Genomic DNA, 20,837 nt, shown 5'->3' on the forward strand with positions numbered 1-20,837 from the left:
ATGACAACACCTGTGAACTAACATTTCAAGTGAGATATTAAAAGATAACATGTTAGTTCACATGGAGCCATTGAGCAACATGGATGTCATGGTGAAGATGGCAGGAAACATATCGATAAGACTCAAGACAAAGGTGTAAGATAAGGGTTTAAATTTTGCCAGTCCTAAGGTGATTATAGGATGTTAAATGACCCGAGTTCTTAGGCTATATAACCATAGTATCAAGAGGGTCAAATGTGTTTTGCATTTTAGTTATCTAGTGCCATTTGTGAGGTCTGACAAATGCATTGCATTAAAAATCGACTGATGGTTTCAAGAGTAAGGTTAAAATGGTTTGAAGAGTAAGAGAAAACCTTTGAAAAATATACTTTGGTTAATGCTAGCTGAGCGTAAACATGTTACTATAACATTTCCATCAACCAATTTATCCATTCATACACACTTTCTTCTCATTATTCATATCAAAGGTGAATTTAAAACTACATGCATGCACAATCACTATATGTTACTAGCAGCATATGTTTTGCCATTCAGTATGACCATCATGGTCAAAGCTTCTTCAACCTGATTTGAGCACCATGCTGAGGGTGCAAAGTTATCACGGTGTATGGCGCATGAGTGTAGGATGGAGAGAGCTCAAAGGAGAAGCGTTGAAGGATGGTGCACAGTGCCATCTTCGCTTCCAGCAACGCAAAGTTCTGGCCTATGCAGATCCTGGGACCCCATCCAAATGGAAAGAAGGCGGCCTGATGCTTGGTCGCATTGGAAATGCCATCCTCAAACCTCTGTGGATTGAACTCTCTTGCGTCTTTTCCCCAGATGTTTGGATCATGGTGAATGAAGATGATGGGCAGTAGAAGGCTCACGCCTGAAGGATATTTGATGCCACCAAGCTCCATTTCCTTGTAAGTTCTTCTGGTTAGTAAGATTACTGGTGGGTACAACCTAAGGACCTCATATAGAATCATGGTTACCTGCAGAACCAAAACAGAGGGTCAAGATCATTAATCCTGATACACAATAGAAAAAAATATCAGATATCCTGTTTTTCCCTCAGAAAAGTTTTGTTTCACAGTTATTGGGGGGTTTCTCACACATATAAACAGAAGCGGTCTAGAACTGCAATTTCCAAAAAGGATGCAAGATGTAAATAATAAGGTTCCTTCGGCACAAAGTTTAGGTCATCTCCAGCATGTTTCTACAGTATATTCAGTGAGTCGTTCAAGATATTAATGTTAACATTGTTGGAATGTAAGGCCCCACAGTTCTAGAAGCAAACCAGCAGTTTCTCCACCAGAATGACATGCAGACAACTATCAGCAGAATTCAATTGTCTGGAAATTAAAATCACAAAAAGTAGCTATTTTTAGATGAATTGTTTAGTATTTTGTCAATCTAATCCTGATAAAGTAATGGAAACTTAATAGGGGCATTTGCAATTTTGTCACTGGTTTTATTGTTATTTATTGTACGAATGCCACTCAAATGACAGTGTTAGTGGTATTTATGCAATTTTCTGTTGGCAAGCTTGTAACAGTGTTCAAAGTGGTGGCAGAGTTCCAATTGCTCCAAATTAATAATGTCTTTAATATCTATCAATTTCTGCATTTCATTGAACAAAAGAACAATGATTCATACTTACAATCTTCAGGCGGTTCAAGCTATCAAAATCTGGTCCACCTCTTCCAAAGTGGTTTAAAACTTCTTCTCTTGCCTGCTCTTGCCATTCGGGGTGCATGCTTAGCACAATTAATGTCCATGTAAGCAGGACTGATGTGGTCTCCATACCTGCAAAGTAAAATAACTTGCATTCCTCGATCATATCATCGGTACTCATTCCCAGTTTTGCATTCCCATTTGATTCTCTCATATTTGACTCAACCAATAAGCCTAGCAAGTCATCATTACTTCCTTCACCATCTATAAAAGCCCTCTCTCTTTTCTTGATTATTCCATGCAGAACTTTACGGATCTCCCGATCAATTTCTTTCATCCTTCTGTTATTTTTGGTGGGCAAGAGCCTGCATATGTTCAACAGTGTTATAACATAACAGATTCTTGATTCCTACCGCAGAACGTCCCTAGTCTTTATCCCCCTACCCAGCTTGGACAATTGAAGTAGAAGTGAAATGCAGATTGTGTTCAAAATATTCTTGGATGTGGAGAAGTCTTTTCTGTATCTCTTCCTTTACTAGAAATGATATCAAATCATTACCTTAAAACATGGATAAGCAAATATTCCTACGCAGTGAGTCTCATAACAAATTGCTGTTGTTTATAAGGAAAAGAACAAACCAGTAGCCAGGGATAAATATTGTTTGAAAAGATTGTATAAGGCGTTCAGCCTGCTCTCCTTGCAGCTGGAAAATGTTCATGCCCTCCTGATAGTTGCTACCAAATGCGGTTCTTGAGATAACATCTCCAGTAAGATTTTGGAACTCAGGCCAGACGTCTATCTCAGAAGATCCCTCCGAAGACATTGAATTTTCCCATCTGTTAATCATATCGGTGCAACAGGTAGCAAATACAGGCAGCATCCGCTGTGAATGAAAAAACAATGTTAGTTCACTTAGGGTGTTCACTATCCAATATGATATACTACAATTTGAACCAAGAAAAATATATCCATGGGAACAAATTTAGTGAATAATGACCTTTATTTTCTCATGGTGGAATGCAGGATTGAGAATTCTCCTGTGTTTTGCCCATTTCTCGCCTTCATGATTTGCGAGCCCGTTGGCTAGTAACTTGCCAAGACGGCTAAACCGTGGTTTGCCGAAGTGGCCAAACTTGTTAGACAAAACCTCTCTCATTAATTCTGGGTCCGGAATTATCACCCTCGGAGTCGGGCCAAACCAAGTGAATGAATGTGTCCCTGCATTTCAGTTTAGAACCCTGTAAGGGCTATAGGAGGACTAGCAAACTGCAACCAAACCATTTTGCGAGGATTTTGGCAGCCACAAAACATGATTCAGAACTGGGAAAATAAACTGACTGTCAAGGATATCTAGTTCAATATTTTGACACGTGCAATCAAAATCTATGATCTGATTTCATACTTGGTCATGTCCATTCCACGCACGTAAATACCCCATTAGTGCATATCCGCATGTTTTCTTTCTGAACATACTGCACGCTAGCAATAGAAATAATTGCAGTCGTTGCATTAAGCTATTCTATCTTAAGCGGGGGATGTGCCTGGATAATTGTGTCAACTATTTCATCCATCAGCGTACAATCAAGATACTTGTTGCATGTGAGTGGATAATTGTAGTGTTAAGCCTATAAAAGGTACCCAAGCTAATCTCGAACCAAACGTTCCGAACTTCTGATTCAGCTCCTGTATATTCGTACCCTATGTCCTTCTTGGGCGTTCACGGAGTAAATATGCTAAAAATCGCAGGAAATGAGCTAAAAAATTAAAAAATCGCAACAAATGATTTCCCCTCAATAACTGGAACAAAAGGAATCAATTTTAGATATGGGGAATGATCTGGCCATCTAGGCACATAGAAATTACCATTATCCTTTACCAGGTTGTGGAGCATGGGTAGCACGCGGGGGATGATGTCGTGACTCCCAAGCGGCAGTGGCTTCGTGCGGGCTTCTCGGTTGAGTCGGGCGTTCTCCCTCACGTCGCCGGTGAGGAGGCGGTACCTGGTGCCCTTGAGGCCCTGGGCCCGCAGGGTTCGGTCTAGCCGCCGTGGCGTCCACCACGCCCACTCCAGCGTCCAGGCCACCAGCCACAGCAGCGCCACAGACGCCGCCGCGCCGCCCAGCGCCCACGGAGAGGTTTCCCGCAGCATCAGCAGAACGCGGGTCGCCATTGGTGCCTCGGCGGTCGGTGCAGTGGAAGAGAAGCAGAGGAAAGGCAGAGGCATGCGCCGGCCGATGTGTGGTTGCGGCGAGTCCTTCTTAAATAAATATACGACGATGGGGCTGACACGTATGCGTCTTTTGGCCACTTTCTCCTTTTTGTGCTTGGAGTCTCCGCGAGTTAACCCTGTTCAACGGTTTTGTTAAACCGGCGGCCGGACCGTAACCAGCCCAGGAAAAACCAGCATCACGGTTACACTGCGGTCTGGGCTAAAATCCGTCTACCCCACGAAGACTTCGACAGCCTCCTATCCGGTCACGGTTAAAACCATCCAAACCCGGAAAAACAAAACGAGGCTACGAGGCGCGGCGGCGGCGGTGAGCACGAGCTCGAGCATGGCACCGGCGGCGGCGAGCGCGAGCACGGCGGAGGCAAGCGCGAAGGCGGTGGGCACGAGCTCGAGCGCGCGCCGGCGATCGCGACAGCTTCGCTCGCGGCCTTGATTTACATGCGTACGTTAACGTAACAACCACAGGAGCAATCCATAGTTAAACCATGACCAACCCAACCCAATTAAATTAATGAAACCCATTGTAACCCGGTGAAAACCAGCCCAAACCACACCAGGATACTTATCTTGGTTTGGTTTGGAAGCAAACCAGAAACCGCCAAAACCAGCCCATGAACAGGGTTACCATTGGGTATATGAAACAAATCCATTGAGCTCGAGTACATTGGAGTGCCCTTTTTGTGCTTGGAGCCACTTCTGTTTTTTAGTTGACATTTGAACTGTAACTAGTGCAAACTAAAAATAAATGAAGTTAGTAATTGTCAGAAAAACCTGTCTCCCATTTGGTCGGCAGTTTTTTTTTTTTTTTGACAGCAGAAACACTTTACCAAACTTAGTCTAAACCATTTTTTTTCTTATTATCAAAGTATATTTGTCCGTTCAGTGATGTGTCCCAAGTCATCAGTAACAATATTAAGTAGAACCTACTAACTCTTCTTTGGTGCATCCATCATCCATGTTATCAAATTACTTGACCGTCAACTGGCATAACTGAACTGCTTGATGAAATCAAATGGTCATCCATTTTGGCTTTTTGCTCCATCATTATTGTTTCCTTTTTCACCACCTCCCCTCATATTATTCTTCTCTTTTTTATTCCGCTCTTTTTAAGATGGGAGGTCACGCAATGTGCAATCACTGCCAAACTATCACTATTATAGAAGCAATGCCACTCCCACCAATTTTTTATATGGAACACACATATCAAAATTGAAACTTTAAAATGTTTGACCAATAATTTGACTAACATTTTTGAACTATTATAACACAAACTTTATAAAGTTAAATTTGTTATCAAATATGCTATCCAACTATTATAAGCTTATAAACATAAACAATATAATATAAAATAAGTAAATGACCAAGTTGTGCATCATAAAAGAGAGCAGAATTATTAGTCTTAGGTATTAGAGCATCTCCAAGAGTCTTTCTAAAATTTACTCTCTAAATCATCATTCGGAGTGTCATTTGAGTAAAAATCGTTTTCTACATCTTGTATCCAACAACGTTTCTATGTCTTGCACGCACTCAAGAGAGCCATCCTCGCTATCCATCTTTGCCTAGTGAAAAATACGAAATAGAGGATATCTATATTTGGAGATTCAATTAATGAGGTTGTTGGAGGAGTTTATGTCACCGAAATCTCAATTCCTATATAAATTAGAAAGGATATAAAGAGTCCATTGGAGACCATAACTATTGTTGATGTTTCCTAAGGTTGTAGCCCGTGTAAGAGCACGTGTTGATAGGTTAGTTAATTAGGTGATAATTACTTCTCCATCCTTATAATAGTGTATTAGAATTTAAAATTTTCAAAAAAAAATAGTTTTAACCAAACATTAGTCAAGTTGTATGCACGTCTTTAACATATAAAAAAAATTACATTAATAGCTTTTGCGTTTGAATATCATCTACTCCCTCTATTCCAAACTATGTCACTTTGACTTTTTTTTTACATCGATTTTAATATATATCTAGAAATAATGCATGTCTGCATACGTAACAAAATCTATGTAACAAAAAAGTCAAGCAACTTATAATTTAGAACGGAGAAAGCAGTATAATATTGACCTTTTAGTGATTGGTAATATATATACCGGAAGAAAAATGAAAAGCCAATGTATATACTCCTACTTGCAGAGACTACTTTCGAGTACTAGTGCACCCTATAAAAAGAAAATGAGGGCGTCAGATAGAACTTATAAAGGCAATACAATTGTATAATTAAGTTCTTTGCCAAATCTTCCCAAAATTGCATCGCAGTGCACACAAGGGGACCTATTCCCCATTAATACACACCCTCATTTTATTCATATTCTAACCTAGTATTAATACAAAACAACTATTTTCCCTGATACAAGTTGTAAGACGTTCTGACATTTAGCATGGACACATGGTCAGTTGAAACAGTTGGAACGGAGGGAGTATTCAGTAGCAGCGTAGAAGGAGCTGCTGCCATTTTCATAAAAAAAAAAAAGGAGCTGCTGCCACTGCCAGCGAGCATGAGCATCACGGTCAAAGCTTTTTCAGCCTTATCTGAGCACCGTGCTGAGGGTGCAGTGTTATCACGGTGTAGGGCGCGTGGGTGTAGGATGGCGAGAGCTCAAGGAGAAGCGCTGGAGGATGGTGCATAGCGCCATCTTGGCTTCCAGCAACGCAAAGCTCTGCCCGATGCAGATCCTGGCCCCCCCCTCCGAACGGAAAGAAAGTGGCCTGATGCCTGGTTGCGTTGGAGATGCCGGTGGCAAACCTCTCTGGATTGAACTCACTTGCGTCTTTTCCCCAAATGTCGGGATCATGGTGAATGAAGACGATGGGCAGAAGAAGGTTCACTCCTGCAGGATATTTGATTCCACCGAGCTCCATTTCCTTATAAGTTCTTCTGGTTAGAAAGGTTGCCGGTGGGTATAACCTAAGGACCTCATGTAGAATCATCGTTACCTGCACATATATGACATAGGACCAAATTGTTGCTTCAGTTATACGGTATGGAAAACACTGGCTTGTTTACTTTTCGTCAAAGAATGTTCCAGTTTAACACTTGGTGGCATTTCTCTCCACCTCATCCTTTCAGCATATTCAGACTCAGCATATGGCATATATATAATGTATCACTTAGACTTAACCATGACTACTTTAGATTTATCCGCAGCTCCCCACCAGAATCACATTATGAGGTTTATGTTAATTAGCTATTATTGAATTGAATAAAACAAACCATTTCTATTTACTTATATCTTTTTACTTAGTCTCCATTAATTTGATAAAGGAATGGATATCACATATCCCTTTAGTAATCTGCAATGTTGGCTTGCAATAAAGTAGAACATGGATTTTGCACTTACAGTCTTCAGGCGGCTCAAGCTATCAAAATCTGGTCTGGTTCTTCCAAAGTGGCTCAACACTTCTTCTCTTGCTCGCTCTTGCCAATCTGGGTGCATGCTTAGCATAATAAGTGTCCATGTAGGCAGGACTGATGTTGTCTCCATACCTGCAAAGTAAAATATGTTGGTTCCTCCGCTGCCCTGCACAGGTAAGCAACTAGCTTATCAGCATATACACTCACTCACTATGGCTAGAGGTAGAAGAAGATATTAAGAACATCTCACACACACTGCACAAGTCCAGCGCTGGCCGAAAGCTTTGCTTCTCGATGTGGCAAACTGAACTAATTTGCTGTATTGTCTTTGGATAGAATATATACAACTCTAGCTGTACCTCTACCAGATACATAGTTGTTGGTGAGTACACCAACTACCTACTATCGGAGTACAAGAGTACACCAACTACCTACTCCTAAGGTACAAGGATACACCAACTACCTACTTCTAAGGTACAAAGCTTAACTCAACCATCTCTACACTATATGGCTAAAGTAAGCCATTTCTACCTACTGCCTCATTGCTGCTGCTACAGGAGAGGACAACTGTGCCGACCAGTCAAGAGAGATACGAGCAGCAGATTATGTCTAATAATTATTCCCCTAATTCTGCTGCTAACCTGATGCCTTGACCTCATACATGCCAATCATCTTCCTCAGCTCCATGAACCGTAGGCGTCCGAGTGACTTGGTGAGGATGTCAGCGAGCTGTCTGCCGGTCTCGACAAACTCGATGACGATCTGCCCTCCATCGATGTAGTCCTGGAGGAAATAGAACTTGATGTCGATGTGCTTGCTCCGGTCGTGGAGGACGGGGTTCTTGGCGAGGGCGATGACGGGCTGGTTGTCCACCATCAGAGCTGGCGGGTGAGCTTCCTCGTCGGTCAGCGCTGCCCGGTTAAATACTGTATAAACGATTGTGCCGACTTCTCTCTTTTTTCATTTGGAGTCTCCGCAAGCATGAAACAAATTAAAACCATAAAGATTACCCAAAATCTAAATTCTTGAATTTAGGAGAGGCAAGCAATTAACTAATAAAAAGAAAAAGATTTGAGAAATTGCCCATTAGTATGTCACAGTTTTGGTTCCCATTAGATCTAATTCGTTTGGCAAATTTCTTCTACATATTTATTTGCCCACGTAGTATGTTATATTTCGTTTATTTGCATTAGGTTAGCTTAAAATAATACAAGCATGAGTTACAACTAAATCATGTTTGATTTTTTTCATATAAAAATGTTACAATTGAACCACCTTTGATTCTTTTCACCTCAGAAAAATAAATAGAAGAAAGACATTTTAGATCACATCCATATGTCACTTTACATAAATAGAAAAGTTAGATCATGCATGTATATTAGATCTAATAAGAATAAATTACTCTATTAATATAAATTTACACCTTCAATTATAAGCTTACCTAATAATGCTTTAATAGTTTGTTTATACAATGTAGGATAAGCAATATTTTCATATTATGCCTTTAGAAATGGTTAATAATGAAAGTCTATGAAATTATGTGATAGAACTTGCTGCAACACATTCACTATTTTATCTTGATGTTAGAACATAAAACAACCATATCACCAAATAAGAGTTCACATCTAACATTTTTTTCTTTTAAATTGTGAATTTGTCCTCTTGTTTTTAGTCTATGCAGACATATTATCGGATAACCAGTTTAAACATCGAATAATCCGCATAGAATTTGTGGATAATCCATATCCGCCAGATTTTGCCAGTTCCATATCCTACCCTGCACCCTCACGTAATCGGATTCAGATTTTCCGTATCTGCATGGATATAAAAAAACTCTTATCCATGTCCATACCCAGCCCAGCATCCTCACACAAGCAGTGTTCTCACATAATGACATCAATGGCTTAGTTGTCTAGATATGCTCCTGCAGTAGAATGTTGTGCTTGACATAATTGAGAACCACCGCTAACTCCTCTATGACCATCATCAGAATAGAAAGGAGTTTTGTCATCCTCGTTTGTTTGTTTGTTTGTTTGTTTTTGTTTTGGAATGTTGTTGGCCTTGTTGCTGCGGGTGAAGTTATTATCTAAATCAGTTATTCTGAGGAAGAAGCAGCTGAAGTTGTGATTTATTATGTACTGCAGCCAGTAATACAATCTCTGGTGTTCCACCGTGGAGAGTTATGCATGGTATGTTAGAGATTGATGCGTATATATCCAAAGTTGTATGGGCAAACTGAATAGTTTCATAATAACGCTTCTAGAAGGACACGCCCTTTTCTCGTTAGGGGGAAATCAACAAGACAATAACAAAGCCTCCAATTAGAAAATGGCATATTGTTGTTTTGCTTGATAGACAGCAAGGCATTCCAATCTCGTTTCTAGATCAATGCAAATGAATTTATATATACGAGGTCTAAGAACGGTGAGGCCGACAGGAAACGCAAGGCAAATCTTTGGCACATACGGTGGCACCCTCTTCAGATACTATGGGCATGGAACGCAGGAATTTTATAGAAATCTTGTAGGAATTTTACAGGAATCAGTTCAATTTTACAAAAAAAAAACGTAGGAACATGAATTTTTTCTCGCAATCAAACGGGCCCCTAGTCTTGGCATCACGTCGTGCATGCGACAGAAGCATGGGGCCCGGTGGCGTCGCGTCGCAATGTCGCATGCCGAGAGAAAAGAAACGTACACCCCATACAGCCGTTCAGATACTTCGTGGACCGCGGAGCTTGTGCTTGTCATGGCACATGTGAGCTTCTGATTATCCTGAATTCCCTGCATCTTGATTGATTAGTCCAATGAACAAATGCCCTATTCGTTTGGCTGATAAGCCATGGCTGAAAGTACTATTGACTGATTTACTGTGAGAGAAAAATATTGTTTGTTGACTGAAAAAGTACGATATAAGCCAAGCGCGTGTGGTCAAGCGTTCTAGATTTCTTAGGGCGCAAGCATCGACTTAGACCAAGTCCAAAAGCCTGTCTATATCCTCTTTTATCGACAGGAATTAAGATTTTACGCTAAAAGGTACTCCCTTTGTCCTTAAATATCTATCGTTTACGCTTTCCGAAAACAACTTTGACTAAATATATGTTAAAAAATATTAATATTTATAGTACATAATTAGTATCATTGAAAAGATCTTTGAATTTAATTTTTTAATAAATTTATTTAAAGATATAAATATTGTATGTATTTTCTAAAAATCGAATTAAACTTGTGGTACGAACCCGACGACGGAACGGACGGACTGCCCTGCGTCGCAAAAAAGACATTTGAAAATTATTGAGCGGTGCGGCGAAGGCGTCACGCAATGCGTCACGGGCTATAAGGGGTCGTGCAAGCCGAAGTCGTTGTGCTCACGTGGGGACGGGGACGAGCGGATGACCGAAGCGCTTGCGTAACAACAACTCTTGTCCTGCATTTATGGCTGTACTGTACACAGTACTCCGGGACGAGCAGGACGTAGGTTATTGGCCTGGTAAAAAGTATTATCTGGGAGTTACTTGGAATTTCAATGAAATTTACCTTGCGAGGTAAGTAGAGAGATGATTTATTTGGTTGGATACTTGTGCCTGAGAAGTTTAATAAGGAGATAGAATATATTTTCTTATGTATACAACTAATATTTTTGAACTCGTATGTATGCAACTAATATTGTTAGAATAATATACACCATAATAATATACTAGAATATAAATCAATGATTTTTGTGTATAAATAATATGCATAAAAATGTAATTATTTTTAATATTTTATTTATTAAAAATTCGTGCAGATAATTATGGAACAAATAAAAATTAAACATAGCAAAGGCACCGTGATAAGCAATGTTGAGTAACAGGAGACAGGAAAAAGAACTAAACGTAAATGGCATCATTTCACCGAGGAGGTAAAGAAAAGAAAAAAGACAAAAGAAAAAGAAAGAAAGATGGAAGAGACGTCACTACTACAGTACCGTATTAATTATCACTAGGCAATCTGGTCCTGTACCCTGGCGCTCCGTTTTCATGGCCTGGCTGTGGCCGCCCTTGCCTGGTCCAGACGTGTATTCAGGGTTCAAAGCAAACGCAGTACAGGCAATCTTCAGGCAGGTGTTTGCTCAGGCACAATCCATCCAGGGTGCAATCCAAACATGCCCTTGATGCTTCCGTTCAGTGAGGCAGAGCTCGGCTCACCCTCTGTTAAAAAAACATTTTCTTTTCCACGTCGCTCCTGCTTGTTAAACACGCGGGCTGAGTTATACTCCGCCAATAAAAAACAACCAGAAATTCGAAAAAAAACAACCAGGGTGTCTAGTTTTGAACCACATATGGAAACACATTTCTATGTAAAATAAAACAATTTCTATAAGCATATCACCTATAAAACCATCTGTAAAACATCCTTCTGCAAACGGTTTCTCATGGGAGTTGCTTGTGAAAATATCTAAATAAACTTTAAATCGGAAACTTGCGAACAAAAAAGTGGCAAATGTCACAGCTATAACTATATTTTTTTTTCTAGCTACTATAAAAGTTTTCTCGTCAAACCACGTAGGATTATATTCTATGACCTTTTAATATCTCACAGCTATAACCCAGGGCATGGCACTATGACATACTAAATGCATGCACAAAGAAGACATAACATCGCGTGTCTCCAAATAATAATTAGAGACGACGCTCAATTATACATGTCTCTTATATTAGCTCCCGTGGATTCAGGTCTAAGGTCACCACTCACCGGAGATAGGGATGGATTCGGGTCAGCTCCGTATGGAACCATAGATAGCACTATTTACCATATTTTAATTCAAATCCGGGTATGGATATTGACATTATTAGATACGAATATAAAATGAATATCTCAAGTTCGGATTTGCATTAGGATATCTACTAGATTTTGACAATAACATATGTCTATTTGTGTCGGTGTTTCATATAAGCACCGGCAAGTAAATTTATAGTAATGCGCGTTAGGCTCGGATGGTGCGCTAAAGGATATAAGATTTATACTGGTTCGGGTCGAAAGTCCCTATGTCCAGTTTGTTGCTGCTCGTATTATTAGCACCGTGAACGGTTTGTAGTAAGGGGTACAAACGATCGAGAGAAGGACTGGTCCCAAGTCTCTGATGGAAGGGTTGAAGGGAGGTCAAGAGGTTCGAAGCCACTTGACTGTGTGTATCTGAGTGTCGTATTGTTCGGTCTCAAGAGTCCGCCCGTCTGATGGAGGAAGCGCATCCCCTTTTATAGAGAAAGGGGGTGGCTTTTACAAGGGCGAGGGTTTAGGATGTATACTCTAGTTAGTCTTGTGGCTCATGTCTACCTGGCTTCGTTCTTCATTTTGATGAGTACGAAGGAAGATAAGCGCCTACAATACTGTTGATGTCTCTGTAGAATGTCAGGTTGATTACAGAATGCTGCCCTGCGCAGGGTGTGGGCTGTAGTACAGTGGTTTTGACTTATTGGCCTCTCCCAGCCTTGCTCCGCACGCCTTCTGGTTCCCGTGAGTCTTTGTCGGAGGGACGAGGGGTCGGGGTCCGAAGCGACGACGTGGTCAAGGCCTTCTGACTTGGCGGACCTGAGGGGTCGGGAAGCGGGTGCCGCTCCCTTGGGTCCATAGTGTGGTGGCGGAATGTCCGTCGTGCGTGGAGATATTAAGTTCTTTTCTGGAGCGTAGCGGTTGTCGTATATCCTTGTCGGGTTACGTGTCCCAGGGCTGAAGGCGGCGCCTACAACTCTACAGGGCGAGGAGCACGCACCTGTACAACCTTTCGTGCTCTGCGGCGCCTGGAAGGGTCTAAAGCACCTGTCCTGTCATCCCCTGGCAGTACTTTTCCTGCTAGGGCACAGGGTATGGTCCTTGGAGCCATGGTTGACCCGAACGTCTTGTCTTGCCCTGTACTTATCATCTTGAGGGAATGGGGAGAAGTTGTCAGGGAGGATGAATCCAATCTTTAGATATGGAGCAGGGTGAGACTCGTTCCTTGCCATCGGGCGAAACAGAGACCAATTCCTATCTCTCGGGTGAGACCGACCTCGCCCCTCCGGGGTCGGGCAAGGCGGAATCTATCCCTCAGCCCTCGGGCGAGACCGAGCCCGCCCTCAAGGCGTCGGGCGAGACGGAGTTTATCCCTTGGCCCTCGGGCGAGACCGAGCCTGTCCCAATGGCGTCGGGCGAGACGGAGATTAACCTTGAGCCCTCGGGCGAGGCAGAGTTATCTCCCAAAGGCGTCGGGCGAGGTGGAACCAAACTCCTGTCACCCGAACAAGGGATGAAACGGCGCCCTTATGCGTCCAGAAGTTTTTCACATTCAGTGGTTATTGGTTCCACCTTCTAGGGTACCCCGGTATTAGGTCCCCGACAGTAGCCCCCGAGCCTCTAGGTGATTCGAGTAGAACCGCCTGGAGGGTGTTTTTTGACTTCGTCGAAGTTACTTTGCCAGAGGGTGCGCGCGAGCGCACCCGATGGGTGTAGCCCCCGAGCCCCCGGGTGATTCGAGTAGAGTCGCCCGGGGGGTTGTATCGGTCCCTTTGTGGGTAAGGCTGAAGGACTTAGTTTTTTATCAACTGGATGTTTTTCCGAGTGGGTCGTGGCATCCCGTTCGCTGGGAATTGATTCGGGGCTGACCTAACTGGTGCTTCTGCCCTTGATTTCGGATCGTTCACGGATCCTTTCTTAGTTGGGCCGGCTGGCGAGCTTCTGGGCCCTAGGTGGGCTAAAGAAAAAAGAACAGGCCTTCGTGGCTTGCGTTTCCTAGGTGGGTAGAGAGTCTGGATTCACCTGGGGAAGGCGAACCGTCCGCCGAGATTTTTGGGGTGAGAGGATAGGGACTGCGGGCGCGTGTCCCGCGACGTGACGCGGTGGCGCGTGTGGCAGGCCCAGAGATCGAGGCAGACGGTTGCCCTTCTCGCGTCCGTCGCCCCCTATAAAACCATGGGGTTCGCCCCCAAGGTTCTGTATTTCGCTCCCCTGCCTTTGTGTTCTGAAACATCCGCCGCCAATCGTCCTAGCCTCCTGCGCCCGCATCGCCACCGTCAACCGGCTTGCGTTCGTGTTGCAGCCGCCGTCAAGCTCGCGCCTGCCCTCCCCCCTACTGCTTTAATGGAGTTGTGGGGCAGATCAAGCATCACCTCCCAGCGTCTGGAGGGCCTCGTCCGCCGTGGCCTTCTCCGCCCACTGTCCGCCGTCCAGGAGTGGCTGCTACCTGGCGACGAGGGTGAGCCAGTGCCGCCTGAAGGGTATGTTGTCTCTTTTGCCATCTTCCATGAGCGGGGATTCGGGGTACCCGCGCATAGATTCCTTTGGGGGCTGCTGGATTACTATGAGGTAGAGCTACAGCATCTAACTCCCAATGGGATTCAACACATGGCAGCGTTTGTTGCCCTGTGCGAGGGTTTCCTGGGGATCGATCCCCATTTTGATCTGTGGCGGTATTTCTTTAACATTAGTTTGTCAAAGAGGAAGATTGGGGGGAAAGATGTGAATGCGCCGATGGGATGTGCCAGCATTCATCTGCGCCATACTCGGTCGAGGGGTTACCCATACATGTGTCTGGAGACATTCAACAAGGGATGGCATTCGCAGTGGTTTTATGTTAGGGATGATGTGAGTGCCACCCTACCGAAGTATACTGGACGTCTTATTGTGGACGTTCCGGAGTCGTGGGGCTAGGGCGTCCAGTCCAAATACAAGAAACACATCTCCGACCTTCTTTCCGCCCTCCAAGCCCTGAAGGATCGGGGTGTAAAAGGGACGGGGATTATCGGTGCCTACCACGCGAGGAGGGTGGCGCCCCTGATGGCGCGTGTGCTTCCCCTACATTGGATGATGCCTAGGATATCGTTCGAGGGGACGGTGCTCGTTGACGAGGCGCTCCCTTACTCGGAAGTGGCGCAGCGCATCAAGGAGGCGATGGAGCCGACGAAGGATTCTGCAGGCAGGGTCCTCGACATTGTGTATCCGGTGCCCGGACACCCCCCAATGCGATCGGAGCCTGGATTCTTTGAATTCGTAAGCCCTCTTCTCCCGTGCTCTTTTCTTTTTCCTGGATCTCCATTTTTAACACTTGCTTTATGACGTTGGGACCAGCCGAGGGGGCTGGTCTTCAAGGACAGTCCGGTTCCACTACCGAAGGACAAGGTCGTGGGGGTGGCGAATCGACTCACGGCCGAGCGGGACAAGAAAGCAAGGGAGGAGATGAAGAAGGCAAAACAACTGAAGCAGGAGGCACGGGATTGGGGAGAGGACGTGAGCAGTGAGGACGACGACGATGATGATGATGATGATGACGATGATGAGGTAGCCGTCGGCGTGGATTGGGGCGTCCTGGAGGACAAGGACACGTTGACAAGTGGCCACCCATATGTGCAGGGGCCCTTCCCTTTCCACGCGGAGGGAAGTGAATCGATGAGGTCAGTGGAGGCCGGCGAGTCCGCCGCTTCGCACGGTGTGCCGGCGGAGGACCGATGGATGGGGGAGGGTGGGCTTGCTGCTGCCAACCCCGACGCGATGATGGAGGGGAGCAGCTCTGGTGCTGCACCCCGTGAGATGATGGAGGGGGGAGGCTCCGGTGCCACGCCCGATGAGACGATGGAGAGGAGCGGCTTCGGTGCCGCACCCCGTGAGACGATGGAGGGGGGCGGCTCTAGTGCCGCGCCCGACGAGACGATGGAGGGGAGCAACTCCAGTGCCGCGCCTGACGAGATGAACCCCCCTGCCCTAGAGCAGGGGGCAGGCTTGAAACGGTCCCGCCCAGATGAGTCGGGGCAGGGATCTGGGGATCCGTCCCCAAAATGCTTCCGCCGGCCGAGGACGTCAACGTAAGCTGTTGATTCCCCTGTTTTCATCATTTTCCATTTCTATTTTGACTTAATGGTTATTACCTTTGTGCAGGTTCTTGCGGACGGGTCACCCCCTGGGGCTGGCACCTAAGAAGAGTCTTGCCCTTCAAGCAGGACAGATGGCGTCGCCCGGAGTCATCCCCGTTTCAGGCAGGAGTGGTGCCGATGTCGGGGCCGCGTTGGCTGACCCGACGGTGCCCGTGGTGGCTCCCACACCTGCGGAGGTTACTGAGCGAGCGGCCTCCTCCATGGCGGATGTGGAACAGCCGACCAAGGGCCGCATACCGCCGGTGGAGGTGGTCGTGACCGCGCCAAGCCAGGATCAGCCGGGCGCGGTCGTGGTGGCGCCCGAGGGCGTAGTGCAATCCGCGCCACCAGGGGCCTAGGTGGATCCGCCCGTGGCGCTCGAAGCGGCCCAGACGGAGGAGGGTCTAGCCGGAGGGTCCTCGAGTGCAGCGGTGGTGCCGCACAGGGTCAGGAGGGAGCCGCCCCCGGCCCCTTTGTCGGGAGGAAGCCGCTCCCCTGCGCGGGGGAGCCGCCGCTCCAGTGGATGGCCGCTCAGGACCCGACGTCGGCTCTTTTCTCGCTCGATGATCATTCCGAGAGCATGGAGCGGGAGGGTCTTGACATCGGGATCTCGACCATGCTGAACGCCCTGGACCAGGCCAGAGGAGCCCTCCGTGAGATCGTTATCCCTACTACTCAGGTATTTTCTGGGCTTTCTTCTTTCTTCGCATGTTTTTGTGTTTTCGCATTTCTGATACCAGTCTTCTTCCTCTTTAGGTTCTTGTTGCTCGTAGCCGGAATAAATCCCAATTCCTCCGTGAGCAGAAGGCGGAGTGGGATTGCCTCTCCGAGGAGGCCCGGCTGCGAGCAGACATGGCCGCCCAGCTTGCTACCGCTCAGGAGCGGGAGGCCCAGGCGCGTCAGGATGTGGAGGAGGCCCACAGGATGTTCGAGGATCTATTGGCGAGGTCTAAGCTGGATGGGGAGGAGATTGCCAGGCTCCAAAAAGAGCAAGACGAGCTGCTGCAGAGGAATGCCACGACCAATGAGAAGGCCGGCGAAGTCCTGAAGGAGCTAGAGATGGAGCGGGAACTCCGGCGGGAGGCTGAGAGTAGGGCCACGGCCCTCCAGCAGAAGGTGGACAAGGATGTCGAGGTGGTCCGCTCTCTCCAGGCGGAGCTCGGTGACGCGGTGAACCGAAGGTTGAGCGCAGAGAACGTCTCCGTCAAGCTGGAAAAAGAGGTTGCCTATGCACGAAGGGCCCTTCAGGTTGAGAGCGATGAGCACGATCTTCTATAAGCTACGGTCGGGGTGGTCCTTAATGCCCTGAATGTGATGGAGCCGGTGGAGACCAGCCCGCTCGCGGCTCGTGTCGCAGGTATCACGGCTCGGGTGGGCCAGCTTGAGGAGAGTGCCTTTCACGCTGGGATTACCCAGGCCTTCACCGTTGCCCACGCTCATTACGAGAAGGAAATCAACCTGAAGGTGATGAGCGAAGGCTTCCCATCCACCTACGAGGATGAAGAGCTAGAGGAAATGGAGATGGTTACTCCCCTTGCGAAAAACCTAGCAGACAATCTGAAAGAGATGGTTCTCCCTCCGTGGGAGTAATTAGTCGAACAATTTTGAGAACAACTTATATGTAATATGTGGACAAGTGTCGGTATTTTTCGAGTCTGGACGCTTTTTCGTGATTTTGTGTCGTAATTTCATTTTGTTTGATTTTTTATGATCTTACCAATCTGTTCCCCTGAATTTCATTTTGGTTTTGTGAATGATGTGAGGGGATTGTTTGGAAAGAAAGAAAGGAGGTAGCCGTACCTTAACCAGCCCCCGAGTAAGGTCCGACCCCCTGCATTTGCTGGGGTTGGGGGTTACTGGAGATCAGAACTGTGGTTTTGATGACAGGGTCGACGAAGTCCATGGATGGCATCGTAATATTCCCCGCCCTGTCTTCCAACAAAGATCCCCAACTGGGGATTCTATGGGCTCGGTAAGGTGGGGCCTTCAAACCTGTGTCCCTGTATTGATTGGCTCGAGCCCCCGAGCCTTGTTAGGGTCTGATAGGGGTCGGCCGTTATTTGCGTGTTACCCCGTCCTCGGTTTTTGCAATCGGAGGGGCTTAGTGAACGACACTTGCCTCGATGGCTCGAGTATCGCGCTCAACGAGCTCACTAATGGGTACGTTCGTGTGGAATCCGGGTCCATCATTTGCTAATGGGGTCGGCAGAGCCCTCTGGTGGCACTCCACTACTTCTTAACCCACCTCCCGGCAGATGCCCGAGCCGTTCGATAGGCTCCGGCGGCCCGATGGCCTCTCCTCGATGGAGATTCTGTGGGTTTGGCTTGGAGTTAAAATCGAACGAGAAAAGGTCGAGACGTCCCTGTCCTCTTCTGAGCGGAGTCGGGCAGGGCTGCTAGGGCTTGTCTCGGTTATTTCTCCCTGGCTCTGTTTGGCATGAGGCGGCCTCGAGCCCTTCGTGGACCGACCTTCAAACCTTGGCCTGTGGTCGCCTATATCGAATGAGGCGACGACCGTTTTGTGATGCAACACGAAGCGTTGGGATGTTTTGCATATGTATAATATAATCGAAATGAAGGCGGGGTCGGTAACGTTACCATGGTGATATGAGTGACGAAAAGCTCCTACCAAATGTGTCCGCACGGGGTTCGAACCCTGATGTTCATGATGAGGTTGGAGTAACCTGCATAAGAATTGCTATTCTTTGTTTTTCGTATCTCGGTGGCAATCCGAGCCATTTAATTAACTTGGGGAACCTGACAGCTTCTCCTTTGGGAGAGACTCTGTAGGCGGACCCCTCCGAACCCTTCTTGAGAAGGCAGACATTGAAGTTGGAGACGCAAGGGGCATTCGAGCATGGTTTTTCTGGTGAACGGAAACACCGTAGCCACTAAGGCGTTGGGTCTGCCAGTTCGTCCAGTTTTACTCAAAGTTCTATGCCCGTATTCCATACTCCTGGTTTCAAGCGTACGAAGGGGTCGGGTGAAGAGGATGTCTAGACTGGTAGTCATCCTCGGTAGCCCCCGAGTGATGTTCGTGTCCCCGCCATTTGATGGGGTCAGAAGCTTGTGAATGAATTTTAATGCATAAAGTAAGAAAGCTGAGATGCTTATCTTTCTTTGGACGTTCATTCGTCGTGTCTTCTGGGCCGAACGGTCGGCCCAGGAGATCCAAAAGGTCCTGTCGTCGGATCGTCCGTGGTCCTGCATGGGGAGGTGAAGGGCTGTCTGCCTATGTGGGCGCCTTAATTGCCACGTCCGGAGTGGGTCAGTAGCGGGCCATACCCAGGCAGTGCTCAGTTTGACCAAAGAGGGACGCCTCGTCGACCAGGGTGCATCCCGTCAGTTCCGGCGCGTCCCCTCAGATATCAATCAGCATTGATTCTGTATTTAAAGAGGGGAAGGGAGAGGGTTTTTCGTCCAACCTTTCGCCTTTCCTTAGCTACCACGCCTCCTCTTTAAATAGGGAGGGGAGAGGAGTTCTCATCCCACCTCCTCTTCTGCCTCCGAGCCACTATCTCTCCTTCTTCTTCCTTTCCGCTGAACGCGTCCGTGCGTCGCGGCAGTTCCTGAGTGAGGAAGAGTAATGCTAGAGAGAGAGAACTCACAAATTGGCTCGCGAGTCTGGTGCGTGATGTCAAGTTGGAGGTTATCCAACGTAGATGAGATGGTGCGTGCTGCCCTTGCTGAGGAGTCGCTGCTATCGAAGGAGAAGAGGCATCGGTGGGTGTCGTACGTCGTTGACTGCGTCGTCATCCGCTGTGCTCCTCCTTTGGTGGGAGGCATTTCCTGCCCATATGCCATTGTCAGGGTTATGGCTGGGGATGATGGCGTAGTCCCTAGACGCCCTGGCGGTGGCGTCACTGTCGAGGTTGCGGCTGACGACGATGGCGTAGTCCCCGAACGCTCCGGCGGATGCGTCGCAGATGGTGGCGCCTTCGAGGATCCAGCGAAGCGGCGGGATATCGGGATGTCGCCGATGGAGAGCGTGGCACGGCGACCGCAGTAGACGAGCTGGCCCGTGTACATGCCCCGGGCGTCGTCGATGGAGAGCGTGGTGTGGCGACCGCAGTAGACGAGCTAGCCCATGTACATGCCCCGGGCGTCGCCGATGGAGAGCGTGGCGCGGCGACCGCAGTAGTACTTGTAGTAGAGCTAAGCAGAGACTGTAATGAAATAACTTTGTGGGGAAGCCCCCGAGTAAACAGTCCTCTGAATTTATAAGTATATTGTTCCTTTTTGTAATGAAATCGCTTTGTAAGTGACGAATTTGTGCAAAAAATGAACAAAATTACATCCTTTGCTTATGGCAAGCAATTTTTTATCTTTCTCCTTTCTGTAGGAATGATTTTAGTGCTTTCCGACCCTTTTCATGGTCTAAGTCATAAGAAGCTAGGAACATGGGTGAACTAATTCTGATTGAACTGGTGAGCAAAGAGGTTGCAGCCGCTGGGGCGTGGGTGTCTCGCAGTCCTACCAGTTGTATTCAGAATTGGTTCCCAAAATCTTAGCCCTTGGGACTTGTTTATGAGGCGAATGGAAAACTTAGAGAATGTTTGTAAGTATAACATAGGAGTTTTTTGCAAGCGTAATACTTGTATTACATATGTCATATGTTACGATCACATGCCAGCCCCCGAGTGAGGTCTATCCCCTCACGATTTGCAGGGGTTAGAAGTCACTAAGGATCGGGGTTTTGTTATGACAAAATCTGATAAGGAAGAAGTGTAAG

At 46.6% G+C, this 20,837-nt stretch overlaps 1 protein-coding gene across 1 annotated transcript; it reads right to left on the minus strand.

Annotated features, from left to right (window-relative positions):
* Positions 1 to 384: 384 nt before the first annotated feature.
* On the minus strand, positions 385 to 3,913 carry LOC136450183 (cytochrome P450 CYP72A616-like). Its single transcript, XM_066450532.1, has 5 exons — positions 3,521 to 3,913; positions 2,655 to 2,875; positions 2,296 to 2,540; positions 1,643 to 2,021; positions 385 to 974 (listed from the first exon to the last, which is right to left on the minus strand). Exons 1-5 carry the CDS (start codon positions 3,879 to 3,881, stop codon positions 549 to 551), a joined length of 1,632 nt encoding a protein of 543 aa, XP_066306629.1. The 5' UTR covers positions 3,882 to 3,913; the 3' UTR covers positions 385 to 548.
* Between the last annotated feature and the right edge of the window lie 16,924 nt (positions 3,914 to 20,837).

Source organism: Miscanthus floridulus, chromosome 5, assembly GCF_019320115.1.
Source record: "Miscanthus floridulus cultivar M001 chromosome 5, ASM1932011v1, whole genome shotgun sequence".
NCBI classification, from domain to species: domain Eukaryota; kingdom Viridiplantae; phylum Streptophyta; class Magnoliopsida; order Poales; family Poaceae; genus Miscanthus; species Miscanthus floridulus.

Coding starts and splice junctions, on each gene's coding strand:
- LOC136450183 (XM_066450532.1), bottom strand. CDS start 3,881: ATGCCTCTGCCTTTCCTCTGCTTCTCTTCCACTGCACCGACCGCCGAG. Junction 2,876..3,520: donor CAACCTGGTAAAGGATAATG/GTAATTTCTATG, acceptor ACTGAAATGCAG/GGACACATTCATTCACTTGG. Junction 2,022..2,295: donor ATATTTATCCCTGGCTACTG/GTTTGTTCTTTT, acceptor GAACATATGCAG/GCTCTTGCCCACCAAAAATA.